At 39.6% G+C, this 14857-nt stretch overlaps 1 protein-coding gene across 5 annotated transcripts in view; it reads right to left on the bottom strand.

Annotated features, from left to right (window-relative positions):
* Positions 1–3853: 3853 nt before the first annotated feature.
* The window catches only part of anks1a (ankyrin repeat and sterile alpha motif domain containing 1A), a 264470-nt gene continuing 253466 nt past the window's right edge, over positions 3854–14857 (bottom strand). For all 5 annotated transcript variants that reach the window (XM_033042379.1, XM_033042380.1, XM_033042386.1 and 2 more), the window contains one exon: positions 3854–6229. In XM_033042379.1, coding sequence (XP_032898270.1) covers positions 6226–6229 — 4 coding nt within the window. In that variant the 3' untranslated portion in view covers positions 3854–6225. The remainder of the gene's footprint in view (positions 6230–14857) is intronic.

Raw genomic sequence — 14857 nt, 5'->3', positions numbered from 1 at the left:
TGATTACAATCTTCATCTCAATTCATGCTCGTTCTCAAACTCTTAGCCCCAGTGCACCATTAAACCCTTCTCCAAGGACTCTAAACCATATTCTCAGCCACTTCTTTGATCTTTGTTGTAACTTGTTTCCTGATTACCACCAACACAAACAATCTTTAAAGACTCCCCCCTCTTTTTTTCCCCCTGTATTTTGCAAGAAAATCTCACTCGGGTGAATATGCCTGTACTTTCAAAATCTCAACTCTTAGCCCTTGACCCTCCAATTCATTAGCTTCTGCTTTGCAGATGTTGTAATCAAGTCCTAGACCCATACACCACAGAAATATGTCCTTTGGCCTAACTTGCCCAATGCCTATCACAATGCCCCATCTATGCTAGTCCTACCTGCCCACATTTGGCCTGTCTCTAAATCTTTCCTCCACAAACCTGCCCAAATGTCTTTCATATGTTGTTGTAAACTATCTGCCTCAACTACCTCCCCTGGCAGCTCATTCCATACACTACCTCCACTGGCAGCTCGTTTCATACACATCCTCCCCTGGCAGCTCGTTCCATACACTACCTCCTCTGGCAGCTCGTTCCATACACCACCTCCACTGGCAGCTCATTCCATACACCACCTCCTCTGGCAGCTCGTTCCATACACTACCTCCACTGGCAGCTCGTTCCATACACTACCTCCACTGGCAGCTCGTTCCATACACCACCTCCTCTGGCAGCTCGTTCCATATACCCACCATATACCCTCTGTGTGAAAAAGATGCTCTTCTGGTTCCTATGATTCTTTCCCTTCTGACCATAAACCTATGTCCCCTAGTTGTGGATTCCTCCACTCAGGATAAATTACTCTGTGCATTCACCCAATCTATTTCCCTCATGATCCTAGACACATATTTAAGATCACCCCTCATCTCGTGCTCCAAGGAATAAAGTTAATGTTGGGTATTGATTTATGCCATTCAAATCTACTAGGAATTCCCCTAAAAAAGATTGCAAGCCCCCTGCCCTCGTCTTGTGCGTCTCTTCCTAATCTTGGACCATTTGCTTTGATGTATCCTTGGGATCTATCCCATGGCTCCTCACATTTCTCATCTACCTGGGCCTTTTGCCAGAAAGCTCATTAACATTCATCCAGCAGGCAAGAGGATAATTTTTTTTTTTTTTGTATTTGTATAATGTGGCTTAGATGGAGCATAAGATATGCATTAATTTTCACAGCAGTAAGGGCTGTCTTCCAAATCACAAAAAGTTGTACACAAAATGCCAGATTACATGCAAATAGTAATAATGAGCTCACCAATTTCTCAATATTGATTGGAAGATTGCTATTCACATGCCATTTGGCATACTTAATTTCAATTTCTTTTATAAATTTGGAGAGGAAATATGAACTGTGTAGTGGCAGCAGATAATGGGAGCTGGACAGTCTCAGGATATGAACAAGCCATGCAGCAATCACCGTAGAGCCTGGCCAATCTGTGCATCTGATCTGAAGCCATAGTAATTTCAGGCGATTATGGCAGTATTGCCTGTACGTGGGCCAGGCGATCCAGATGGGCGTCATCTACACTAGTTTGGTCTAATGGGCCAATGACTGGACTAGACTTTAATCACAAGCAACTCCTTATGTTACATTTTCTCCTGCTGAAATCCTCCTGTTCTCCTGTTTTTCAGCAGTATTCGAATTTAAATTGATATACATTTTGTATTCACACGACGCTGAAAGATTTTAAACTTGCATGAGCAAAGGAAGAAGTAATGTTCAGAGATTATCCAAAACCGAAGGAAATCTAATTCCCATGGAGAACCTGGGTGTGTCCATCATTTAAATTATTCAACAATTCAGATATTAAAAAATTCCAAATAAACAGCGTCATTACAAACAGTAAAGAAGTTTGTGCTGAAATTAAGAATGCTTGAGGTAAAAAGTCTTACAATGAACATATTAAGGCATTTTATATTTCAATTGACTTCAATTAACTCAAAAGTTTAGGAATGGAATCAGGATCATTAAGATCTTAAAACCCAGGGAACTACAAGCTTTTTGGAAAACTGAATTTTGGAATCCCATTTTACTCACTGATCTAAGTGAATTGGAAGATATATTCCAATGAGAATATCAATTTTGAGTCAGCTTCGTAGCTTATTTTTGTGTTAGAGTCCCTTTGCACATATTAAGTTGCTGCATTCAAATCTCCAATTAAAAATTTAGCGAAATTAAAGCAGGAAGATGAACCATATTTTTCTCCCTTCATCACTAATTTTTAACAAGTACAATTCTGTAACTCCTTCTTCAATGAACACATTACAACATAATGATAGCAAACCATTACTCTCCATTTAGCTGCTGGTTACATGTCAAACTGATTTTTGCAAGCAGAAAAACAAAATACAATGACCATAACCTCCTGGTTTGATCTGTGGATTTTACAAATAACATTAATGATGGATCTAGTCCAAATTCCTATTCTCAGAAAATTTAATGAATATAGCAGTTGAGATTGCAATTGCAAAATGGGGCATTACTTCTCCTCATTGCTTTGCAAACTTTTGATCCTCTTTTGTTGTAAATTGCAGGCTGTGTCAGACTTCTATTCTTCAAAAGTTGCAGCATAGAACTGAAAGAATATACTTTTCATGGCGGGGCAATCTGCTGCATCTAAACCTTTCTACCTGAATCTCTGCACACTCAGAAGCAAGATCCACCTCAACCACATCCTGGAGGAAAAGCCACCATACTTCGGGTGATTGATTGTCTGATTGAATGGTGCCAGAATAACCACCTTGCTTTCAATCAGTAAACCCAAGGAACTGATTGTTGACTTTAGAAAAGGAAGGCCAAGGATTCACAAACCCGTCTTCATCACTAGGTGGTGGTGGCGGCGAGTCAATGACTTCAAGTTCCTAGGCATGAATATCTCTGAAGATCTGTCCTGTCCACATAGATTAAATCATAAAGCCCACCTACACCTCTACTTCCTTAAAGGTTTGTGGAGATTCAGTATGTCAAGGAACACTCTCTTGATGTTTCTACTGGTGTACAGTGGAGAGCATATTGACTGGTTGCATCTCGGCCTGGTACAGCAACTCAATCACTCAGAAATTAAGATTACAAAAAGTGGTGAACACTCGCAGACCCATCACAGGTACTGGCCTTCCCACCATCAAAAGGAGCAAAAGTGACCTGTTTTCAAAAAGGCAGCCCTCATCAAGAATCCACACCAGCCAGGCTACGCTCTCATTTCACTCCTGCCATCGGGAGGAAAGTATAGGAAGTCCAGGGTCAGGAACAGCATCTTCCCAACAACCATAGTCTGAACACAACAAATGCCAACTAAACTACAAACTGCCATCATTGCACTAGGGACTTTGTTTTGTTTTGCACTATATTGTTTTTTTTAATTTATTGAACTTTATTTTTTGATTGTTTATTATATTATCTATTTAGCACTATGTTTACAAACCTGTTGTGCTGCCACTGCAAGTAAGAACTTAATTGTTCCATTTTGGCACGTATGACAATAAAACATTCTTGACTTGACTCTTCCACACCACATCAGAGCATAGGATTGCTGTAATATTTAAGCTAGCCAAGCTGAAGTAAAACATTTGAGAACCAAGGGGTTCATTATAAGATGTGGGCTGGAAATGGCTGCATAAAACTCATGGAGGCTCAGATTTATTGGTGAAATATTATAGGAAAGCTATGTAATGGCATTTAAAATTTGGGGTGGTGGGTTTTGTAATGAAGAAACAAATCTGAACTTCAAATAACACAGTGATGCAAATAAATGCAGACTAAAAACATTTGGTGCTGTTAAGCTTGACTCTTTGGAATGATTGGCACAAAACAGTTAATCAGGATCTGTTTATTCATTGATATCCAATTGTACAAATAAGGGCAAAAAAATTAACAAAAACAGACTGGAAGCCCATGTAAATTTACAAACTTGTTTTGTTATGAGGTCAGTCTATTTTTTTGCACAATAATCCTAGTGTTTGGTACCATGATGTGTCCAGTTGTAACATTTGCTCATGAATCTACATTTATGTACATAGAAATATATGTCTTTCAAGTACTGCAATACAGAACTAGAAAATTAATAAACATCCATCAATACATATAGATCCAATGCTAACCATCAGAAATGTCTACAATTCAGAACAAGATATACACTAGTAAGCCCTGCTTAGTGTCTACACAGCATTCACAGCCCTTGACCAAGTACAAATAAATCTTAAAACAATTTTACAATAGTAAAACAATAGTCAAATTGAGACTCAAATTAGTGAAGCAGCTGTTTTTCCCTTGCCCATTAGTGCACTTTTACTGAGATTATTACTGTTAATCAAAACAATCAAGACATCATGGAGAATATCAATTAAAAATCTCGACAAAAGAGGTTATCTGTTCATTATTAATCAATGGGTTTTGACCAAAAACCCTCGTTATTTTTGCAGCCAAGTTCGGTTAAAAATACTGCTGCTTAGACATTTGTACATCATTTGAATACTTAAAAAACCTCTTCACTGGCCAACTCTTTTGATTCAAAAGCCATTTCATGGCATTATGACCTGCTAAGCATGAATTAGTAATTGTTTGCTTATTGGAATTATCCAACAATCCTGATGTTACATTGCACTACATTTGTTGAATCTTTCAGTACTACCTGCTGATTGCAATCCAGTGTTGCCCGCTGCTCAAATTCACTTATTATTGGCACTGCTTGCATCTTGACATGACCAAAATATGGTGCTGTACAGAATGCTGGAATGTTCCATCATTGCAGAAGCAATGATCACAGAAGCAACCACTTCCCCACCTTATCTATAATTTTGGCCTTTGTAGTTTTCATATAATGGAAAATATGTCACAAAGAATCCCAATTATTTTTTTTTAAAGTTCATAGGTGGAAATGGGAATGAACCAAAGATAATTAATTAAAGTTCGATTTAAATACTGATTTGTCACTGTTGAAGCCCAGGAAGGGGGCTTGTAAGTTTACTAATAATTATTTTTCTACATAATTATGCTTAACAGGATTTAGTCAATATACCTAATGAATTACATAAAAGACTGTAATTATCTGGATTTCATCCTTTTGTGCTACATCATAACTCAAAATAATAGTAATAATATTTAAGTTCTGCAATCGTGCTTTTATATATTTCACCCTCCTTTACTGTAGTAGTCCTGTAAAAATGAAACAGATATGACAGCTTTTCATATGCCAAGAATCTCAGCTCCATTGTTTCCTTTAAAATTCATGTTGTGACATTTTCAAACACATTGAACGCCAAGAACCAGACATAAAAATGGGGTTTCTTAAAACATGTAAATTAATATTGCATAGGCCGATAAGGATTCCGTTTTGCTGTATGACAGAAGATCTGAGTGAAATCCTTTCCAGTAAATTCAAAGCATGACGATATTTCCTGGCATCTTTCTGCTTCATTCAAGTGCAGGATCATGGTTTAAAATACAACAAAGCTACTGAAGCAAAATCCACCATACTTTCACACACTTAATATTTTGATCAAACAACAACTTCCATCTGTGAATGAGGTTAATGATGCTAGCAGGTCAGATATGATTTGGGAGTATGGCAAAGTATTTGAGGTGCCTGCCACTAAAACGATGGATTATTTTACAGAATACAACTTCAGAAAGAAGGTAATGCTCTTTAATATGCTACAATTGCTTTGGGTTAGAACTGAGGAATCCAGTGATCTTAATCAGATTTACATTCTGCGATGGGGAAGGGTTGCAGAAAATAATGGACAATTAAAAAATGATTTAATGAAAATATATTCAACGTAATAAACAAAATCATGTTTCTCACAGTTTATGTAGTAAGGCGCTGGGGACAATACACATCTCCACTTGCTGGTGAATAAAATAAACCAGCTCAAACCATACTGAAGATGATTGCTCCACTGATCTTTCTCACAAAGGGCAAGATTGTGTTGTTTGCAATAAATCTTCTTTGGTTAAATGACTAAATCTCTTGAAGGCATTGAAGCACTTGTTAGGGAAGTTCTATAATTGCATTTCCTATGTTGTGCTATGATAAAGAATGTTTGAAGCCACTGCCGCACAGGTCAACTTCAGTTTCATGTTCTGTCGGATGTGCTCTGTTGCTTCTCAGATGGTTTCAGGATTCCCTCAAGATGATCTGTCACCCATTGCCACATTTCCAGTAAACATACACTCACCCCAGGGTTTCAGCTACATGTAGTTAAAACAAAAAGAAAAAACACGTCGGTGATGTTAAACGTAAATTGTGATTGAATTTGGATGTTTCACACAATACAATGACACACAAAGGAAGGCTACAAATAAACATGTATGAATCTTGATTATTTTATGTGTTTTAAAACAATTACTCTGGAACATTTTTTACTACCGGTAATGTGCATTACAGATTACAAAGACAAATTGAAAGAGTAAATAGAATTGGAAGAATAAAGCTACTAGGAATGTTTTTAAGCTTTCAAAAAGGGTGCAGAAATAAATAAATCTGATTTAGCTAATCCCAATCGCCAAATGGATACTATAGCATTTTAAATGCAATAGGCACAAGCAAATTTAAATACAACATCCTGTAAATTAGATTTGCCCAAGAAAAGTCATTCCATTACTGAAGGCATACTGTATCACAAAGTTCCATTCATACTGGAGAGCACAATAATGCTCTGCAATAAGACATCAATATTTAATATCAACTATAAGATGATATGTGATGGCTTTGATCTTTTATCTTAAAAGTTTTTTACCTTTTGATTTGATTTGATTTGATTCAATTTATTGTCATTGCACTTTTCAGTGCAACGAAATGGTTTAGCCTGCAGTCATAACATAGAATAAATAACAAACACTCAACACAGTTTAAAGTCCCAAAGTCATTATCTCTTCCCTCCTTGCTTTCCCTCTGCGCTGAGGCAATCCAAGCCTCCTCTGTTGTGACCCCGCCGGGTGATGGAAAGACAGGCAAGAATTTTATAAAGAAAAGAACAGTGTACACTGTTCAGTATGCTAACACCTGCCTGCCAGAGATACGATGACTTGCTGTCACCAGATATTTTATCTGATAGGGGCCCTCTATGGGGGGGGGGGGGGGGGGGGGGGGGGGGCAGACCAAAATAAACTCCAAAATATATTAAACCAATAATTCAGAATTCAATACACAAAAAATGAATACAGGATAAAGTGTCCTGGATTAACACAAATTAAAAACATCTCCAAGGTTAATGAGCTTCTGAAATGAAGGAATTCTGCATTTGTAAAATTAAATCTTCATCACAAAAGGAATTGCAGAAGCTTGAGAGTAAGCATGGTTGATATTAAAAATTCACCTTTGCCTGAATGTACCAGCTCGAATTTCTGTCATGTGTAACTTTGCTGCTTTATGTGGATTTTAATTTAAATTAATTGGAGAGGTCAAGTAGAGTAGAGTAAAGCAGCCTAATTTGCCTCATTGTTATTCACATTCAAACATTAATCCAGATGTTGCAATGAAAGTTGAAAAAATGTATCCAGGGGGAAAAATCATCACCAGACCTTCATCTGGTTGGATGAACAGGTGATAGAGATCTGATGGTTTTCTGGCCATGTGTGAGTTTGGTCAACTTGAGACTATATATGGCATTGGCAGAGATTCAGACACTGGATGAAAAGGAAAAACATGGGCTTTATCAACACCATTAGAAATGTTGCCATACATTTCTGAGAACTAATGGCTCAAACCATTAACTTCTATTCAATGATTACTTATATAGAGAGCAGATTGATTAACAGGTAACTACAGAGAGGAAAAACTAACAACAATGGACTTCCTAATCTCCACAGATGAGGTTACCATATAGGTGCGACAATAATCATATCCCCAAAACATGGAGCCAATGTATTCACTGAACAATCCCTTAAGAAATCATTACCAGGAAAGGCTCAGAACCGAAGCTTGGGATTGGGACAAAAAGTTAAAAAAAAATCTAAAGTGAAAATATTGAAAGTTGTACCGAACCAAGACATGCAAGCACTGAAATCAGATGCATTCACTCAAATTGTCTATAATTTGAATAATTACTGTACAATAATTGAACATGTCTTTGCCATGTCGCATAATGCCAACAGAAATGACCAAACGCAATGACAAGAATCTGGTCCCATTTTATTTTCTCCCAAAGGTTTTTGTTTTTGAGTGCGCTTCAACGGTTAGGTTGAATAAACCCACCCCAGCTGCACAACTCCAATATGTAAACCAAAAACTCAGTTGACCACATGTTCAAACTATGGCAATGCCTCAATCTTTGCAATCAACAGAAGATGCTATTATAATTCATAAAACATTTACTGAACCTTATCCAACAAATAGGGATAGTTGAAATCTACCCCAAGATCAGAAAGTAAAAAATGCTATAAATGTCATGAATTGTGCAGATAGTGTTCAATTGAAAATGTTGTAGGAACAGATCGTGATCTATCCACTTTGCCCATGATTTGAAGGATATTCGAAGTTTATCAAACTTGTCTTTTTCAAAGCTTGGGAACTAATTTCTACTCTGTTGAAATGAGGAAAAATATTTACTTTCTCTCTTCTCCCACTTCCTACTGCCAGAAACATACTTTAAGCCAAATTAGGGATGCAGTTATCTACTGATGAACTTAATCTAGCACAGAATGAGATGGGCATATTCCCAAAGACTAATCACACATCTTCAAAGGCAAAGCTGATGTTATTGGCATACGCTGCCCGGAAGAGGAGTGATCATCTGCAAGATGAAACTGGCAGGCAGAAATGTAAGTCAGAACAAAAAAAAACAAGATGTAATTAATATTTTTCTGCAATAAAATGTGAATGATCAATTCCTGATTTAATTGTGCCAGATAGGGCAAGAACCACCTCCCCACCCCCCCCCCAAAAAAAATAATTACATTTTAGCAAATCAAATAGCAGTTATAATATGCTGACAAATTTATGAGGGTCCAAATTTGCAAAGGATTCTTTTTAGTCCCTCTGACAGGCAGTCAAAGATTTTGTGAAATTAAAAAAAATAAAAATGGAAACATAAGGGACTTCAGATGGTGGAATCTTGAGCAAAAAAACAAACTGATGGAGAAACTTAGAAGATCTGTGGACGGAAATGGATGAAATCTAGACCCTTCTTCTTGATCCAAAACATCAACTATCCATTTCCCACCACAGGAACTACCCAACCAGCTGTGTTCCTCCAAAAGATTGTTCTTTGCTTAAAAACAGCCATATTCTGTGGTTGGATACAAGTGCCAATGTTTCTCAGAGATGTCACATGGGGTTTCTCTTAAAAGTTGGAATCCAAATTATTATTTGCAAAGCAGCTCTTCAATGGCTAGTTGAAGACCTTTGTGATGGCTTTCCCTCTGATGGACAGCAGGCAGAACCATTTGTAGTTACAGTAGACAACAGTGACTCCTTTTTTGAAAGTCCCCAGTCAATCGTTTCTAACATCTTCTCTTCAGATGTGGGATATGAGGGTGTGAACTTGTGAATGTATAGTCTCATTGTTGAGTTTTAAAACAGCAGAAATATCTTTGGGTCAAAGGAACATTGACATTTTTTTTTAAATGTCATGTCGGTCCAACAATCTCCTGAGGTCCAATTCAAAATTATGACCAGAAAAATAGTTGGTGGATGACATGGGCACTTAGTGGATAGCCACAATGTGTGGATTCTTTGAACTCACACTGCCTCGGCAAGGCCAGCAGCATAATCAAGGACGAGTCGCACCCTGGCCACTCCCTTTTCTCCCTTCTCCCATCAGGCAAAAGGTATAGGTGTGAAAACGCACACCAACTGATTCAGGGACAGTTTCTTCCCAGCTGTTATCAGGCAAATGAATCATCCTAACACAGCAAGAGAGCAGTGCTGAACTACTTCCGTTTTTTTTTAGTTTAGAGATACAGCGCGGTAACAGGCCCTTCTGCCCACCGGGTCCGCGCCGACCAACGATCCCCGCACATTAACACCATCCTACACATACGGGACAATTTTTACATTTACCAAGCCAATGTACATCTTTGGAGTGTGGGAGGAAACCGAAGATCTTGCTGAAAACCCACGCAGGTCACGGAGAGAACGTACAAACTCCGTACAGACAGCACCCGTAGTCGGGATCGAACCCAGGTCTCCGGCGCTGCATTCGCTGTAAGGCAGCAACTCTACCGCTGTGCCACCGTGCCGGTACTATCTACCTCTTTGATGTCCCTTGGACTTTGCTGGCTTTACCTTGCACTTAAATGTTATTCCCTTATCATGTATCTATACACTGTAAATGGATTGATTGTAACCATGTTACTGTCTTTCTGCTGACTGACTAGCATGCAACAAATAGCTTTTTACTATAGCTCGGTACACGTGACAATAAACTAAACTAAGACCATCTACAGCTGAAATACCCAAGAGTTTACCCTGCTGAAAGCCATGAAAAAAGGAGAGCTTCCCATGCAGAGGGAGCAGTGCTCAGTGGAATTAGTCACTCAAATAACACATAATTGGGATTTTGTCCTTGACACAACTGTTTTTGATTTTATCCCATAACACATTATCTTGACAAACTCTCAGAATAATATGATGAGTCCACAACCATTTTATATAACCATTTTAACAAAAATATAAGGATCTCAAAACTCACAGGTGCTTGAAGAAGTGCAATGATAGTCATAGCACATAATTTGATGATAATTCTGGTCACGAGTCTACTGCTTGAGAAAGCTTAAGAGTGCAAAGCCTTTGAGTTGCATGTTACAGCAGAACAAAGCAAAGGTTTTCAGAGGCAGCGGCTGGATGTTGCAACCAGAGAGGGTTACAGATGGCAATGCCAGAGGGTGACAAGAGAGGGCTTGCAATCAGCTCTGGAGTTCGTGAGTTGGGAGCCTTCTACTAGCTGTTGTGGTGAGGGTCAGGGAGTTGACAGCTTAAGATCGCAGCTGTTGGTCGAACAGCCGAGTGACCAGTAATAGGAGAAAGATGGGGGCCCAATTGGGGAAGTAGAGGTGTTGCAGGGTACTTCAGGTGACTGGGACCTTCAGTCCTGATATAAAGCAAATCAATGACTTAAACCCCTGTCTCACGGTGCGAGTCCACCCACGAGTGATCCCGAGTTTAAAACAAATCAAACTCGTGGTAATCACGTAGAATTAACGTAGCGGGAACGTTGGAACTCGTGGACGTAACTTAGCGACTCGTAACACTAACGGCAGGTACATGGGAAACATGTTAACTCGTGAAAATCTTTCAACATCTTTCCACGAGTCAAATTTACTCTTGAAATGAAAAGTTTAAACTTTTAAACTTGTTGTAAGAACGTAGTAGCCGTGAGTTTCCCGTAGTGACTCGTGAGTCTACTGTGGGTTTGGCCTTAGTGCCAGAAGTGAAATGTTGAAGATTAGTCATCTCCGGAGAACTTGGATAGGTGACGTTTCGGGTCGGGACCCTTCTTCAAACTTTAGACCCTTCTTTCACCTGAAACGTCACCTGTCCAAGTTCTCCGGAGATGACTAATCTTCAACACAGTCCACAGATACTGCTTGACACGTTGAGTTACTCCAGGACTTTGTTTTTTCCCCGTAAACCAGCTTCTGTAGTTCCTTGTGTTCCAAAATGTAATGCTTTATAAATGTCCAGAGATGCTGCCTGTCCCGCGGAGTTACTCCAGCACTTTGAGTCTGTCTCCCTGGAGACCTCGTTTCCCACGCAATGTGACATCTACCGTGCATACATTGCCAACTGTTGTTTTGGCAGCAGCAACATAATCTCCCGGTTAGTACACTCAGAGTTGCTGAGGCCTAGTTTATGTAGACAAGAAACTGCAGATGATGGAATCATGATCATAAAACACACACAAAGTGTTGGAGGAACTCACACAGCGCTGGAGTAACTCAGCAGGACAGGCAGCATCAGCGGAGGGAATGGACAGACGTTGATTCGGCTCGAAAAGAAGGGACCCGATCCGAAACGTTGCCTATCCATTCCCTCCACAGATGCTGCCTGACCCGCTGGCTTACTTCGACACTTTGTTAGTTCATGTCATAGGAGCAGAATTAGGCCATTCGGCCCATCGAGTTGCTCCAACACTTTGTGTTTCGCTCAACATGCCAGCATCTGTGGTCCCCCATGTCTCCATTTGACAGCTGGAAGAACTCAGCGGGTCATGGAGTCTGAAGAAGGACCCTGACCCGCAACCTCGCTTGCCCGTTTCCTTCCACCGATTTCATGTAGTCACTTTTCGATAAAACCCCACCGCTCCAGTTATTCCAAGTCCATTTAATTCTGCGTGTCTCCATTTCATTCATTAAGTCGCCAGTACTGTCACGTCGTTCGTTTTCGGTCAATACAACGGAACAGTCTGAAGAAGGGCGACGAGACACAAAAAGCTGGAGTAACTCAGCGGGACAGGCAGCATCTCTGGAGAGAAGGAATGGGTGATGTTTCGGGTCGAGACTCTTCGACAGACTGGTAAGGGAAACGAAAGATATAGATGATGATGTATTGTAGAGATAAAGAACAATGAATGCAAAAAAGTAACGATGATAAAGGAAACAGACCATTGTTCGCTGTTCATTGGGTGAAAGCGAGCAGCTGGTGCAACTTGGATGGAGGAGGGATAGACAGAGAGGGAATGCCAGGGTTACTTGAAGTGAGAGAAATCAATATTCATACCACTGGGCTGTAAGCTGCCCAAGTGAGATATGAAATGCTGTTCCTCCAATTTGCATTTAGCCTCACTCTGACTGGAGGAGACATCGGACAGAAAGGTCAGTGTGGGAATGGGAAGTGTTTGGCAACCGGGAGATCAGGTAGCAACCGGGAGAGTCGCGATCCGAAACGTCACCCATTCCTTCTCTCCAGAGATGCTGTCTGACCCTCTGAGTTACTCCAGCTTTTGGTGTCTATCGTCGAGGTAAACCAGCATCTGCAGTTCCTTCCTACACAACAGAACAGTACGAGGAACGGTTGATGTTAGAGGCTGCTCACTAACCTCACTATGTTTACATCGTCCTCTCTAGCAATTAATAAATATCATTCGGTTACCGTATTATTGACTGCAACCGCCCGTTTAAAATGACTGCTCTTTAATTCTCAACCACTGGATATTTGCCTGGAAACATATTGCATGTTTTCGTTCAGTGAGATAATTCAATTTTAATAGACTGAGGTGTTAAATCCGGCGCCACTTCACAACAAACTAAACGACCTATAATTTAAATAAAGCATTTAGGATCGATAATAAAATTCCCAAGACTATTTCACATATAATTCCAGCACCACTTCACACTGAGCTGTCCGTGATGTTTAAAGGGGCTGGCATCTGCCCTGATCCGTTGTTCCGATAAAACACTGTTTGAAATAATTTGAAGTTTTGAAATTAATCCTCGCAGCCTAATGTACACTTTGGGCTAAGATTTGATCCCTGCACAAAGCGCAATGTAAACGGAATGGAATCTCTATTAACATTCTGAGGCTCTCTACATAATGGAAGTGATCACATTCGGCCCTTCGAGCCAGTATTGCCATTCAATATGATCATGGCTGATCATCCAAAATCAGTACCCAGTTTCTGCTTTCTCCCCATATCCCTTGATTCTGTAACCCTAAGAAATATAAACATGGGAGGCTTTTTATAGTGGAAAAAAAAACTGCATGACATCATTTTTACCATGTGATGATTTTTCCACATGTCGGTAGTCTTTGTTGGCTCAAGAGTAACTCGGGAGAGGAACTTGGTAACTCGGGAGAGGAACTTGGTACATCGCAGAAATGAGAAGTAAACGGCAAACTTAGACATACACGTGGGAACTAGTTTAAACTCGCGAACATAAACTTGGAATCTCGTAGAAAACCACGAGTTTTATTTTTTCTTTCACTCGGGATCACTCGTGGGTGGACTCGCACCGTGAGACAGGGCCATTAAAGGAGAACTGATAAGAAAACCTCTTAATTGGGAAACTATCTGCTTCGGCAGCCAACAAGCAGCATGATTTAAACCAATTGGGCTGGAAATGCACAATGACAAACATACTTATGAACAATGCAAGGCAATTTCCTCTTAACGCATTTTGCATAGTGTGTTGGTGGAAAATTACATAATTACACTGATGTCTTATGTGGAATTCTGCTATTTGTACAGTAGAAATCTCTGATTGGAAATGACAGGTTAAATTTCTAGAGTGGTATGATTTCACCCAGACACTTACGTAAACGTAGACATAAAGAACTGTCGATGATGATTTACAAACAAATGACAAACTGCGAGAATAACTCAAGCGGGTCAGGCAGCATCTCTGGAGAACATTGATAGGTGACATTTTCGGTTGGGACCCTGCTTCAGATTGAAGGGCCCCAACCCAAAACATCACTCATCCATGTTCTCCAGAGATGCTGCCAGACCCTCTGTTATTCTCCGCACTTAGTGTCTTTTTCATTATTGTAAATGTGTTGTGCTCCAGATAAAAAATACATTTCACGCATAAAGTGCTGAAAAAAAGTATCACCCATTGAATTTCTGGGCGAATCAACTCAAATTAGTTGGTATCTAGCCCTCCTTGCTGTCAATAATTTATTGCTGTGAACTTCTTATTGCATCGACATTTTAGTTTAAAATGCTATCCCTAACATTGAAACAAATAAAATGATTTAATTTGCCACTTAATTGTCACATTGTTTGATGTACATGGTGAAAACGTTAAGGCTTTCAGAATTATCATTAAGCCTTGATGTCTTTTGCCAGCTGCAATAAACCAATTCTGGGTTTCTCTTTTCCTCCTCCCTTCCCATTACACATTTGATTTTGTTTATGACAAACTTCTCATTACTGCTCA

The sequence above is a fragment of the Amblyraja radiata genome, chromosome 24 (assembly GCF_010909765.2).
Source record: "Amblyraja radiata isolate CabotCenter1 chromosome 24, sAmbRad1.1.pri, whole genome shotgun sequence".
Lineage (NCBI taxonomy): Eukaryota > Metazoa > Chordata > Chondrichthyes > Rajiformes > Rajidae > Amblyraja > Amblyraja radiata.
This window is presented reverse-complemented; position numbering and strand designations above follow the sequence as displayed.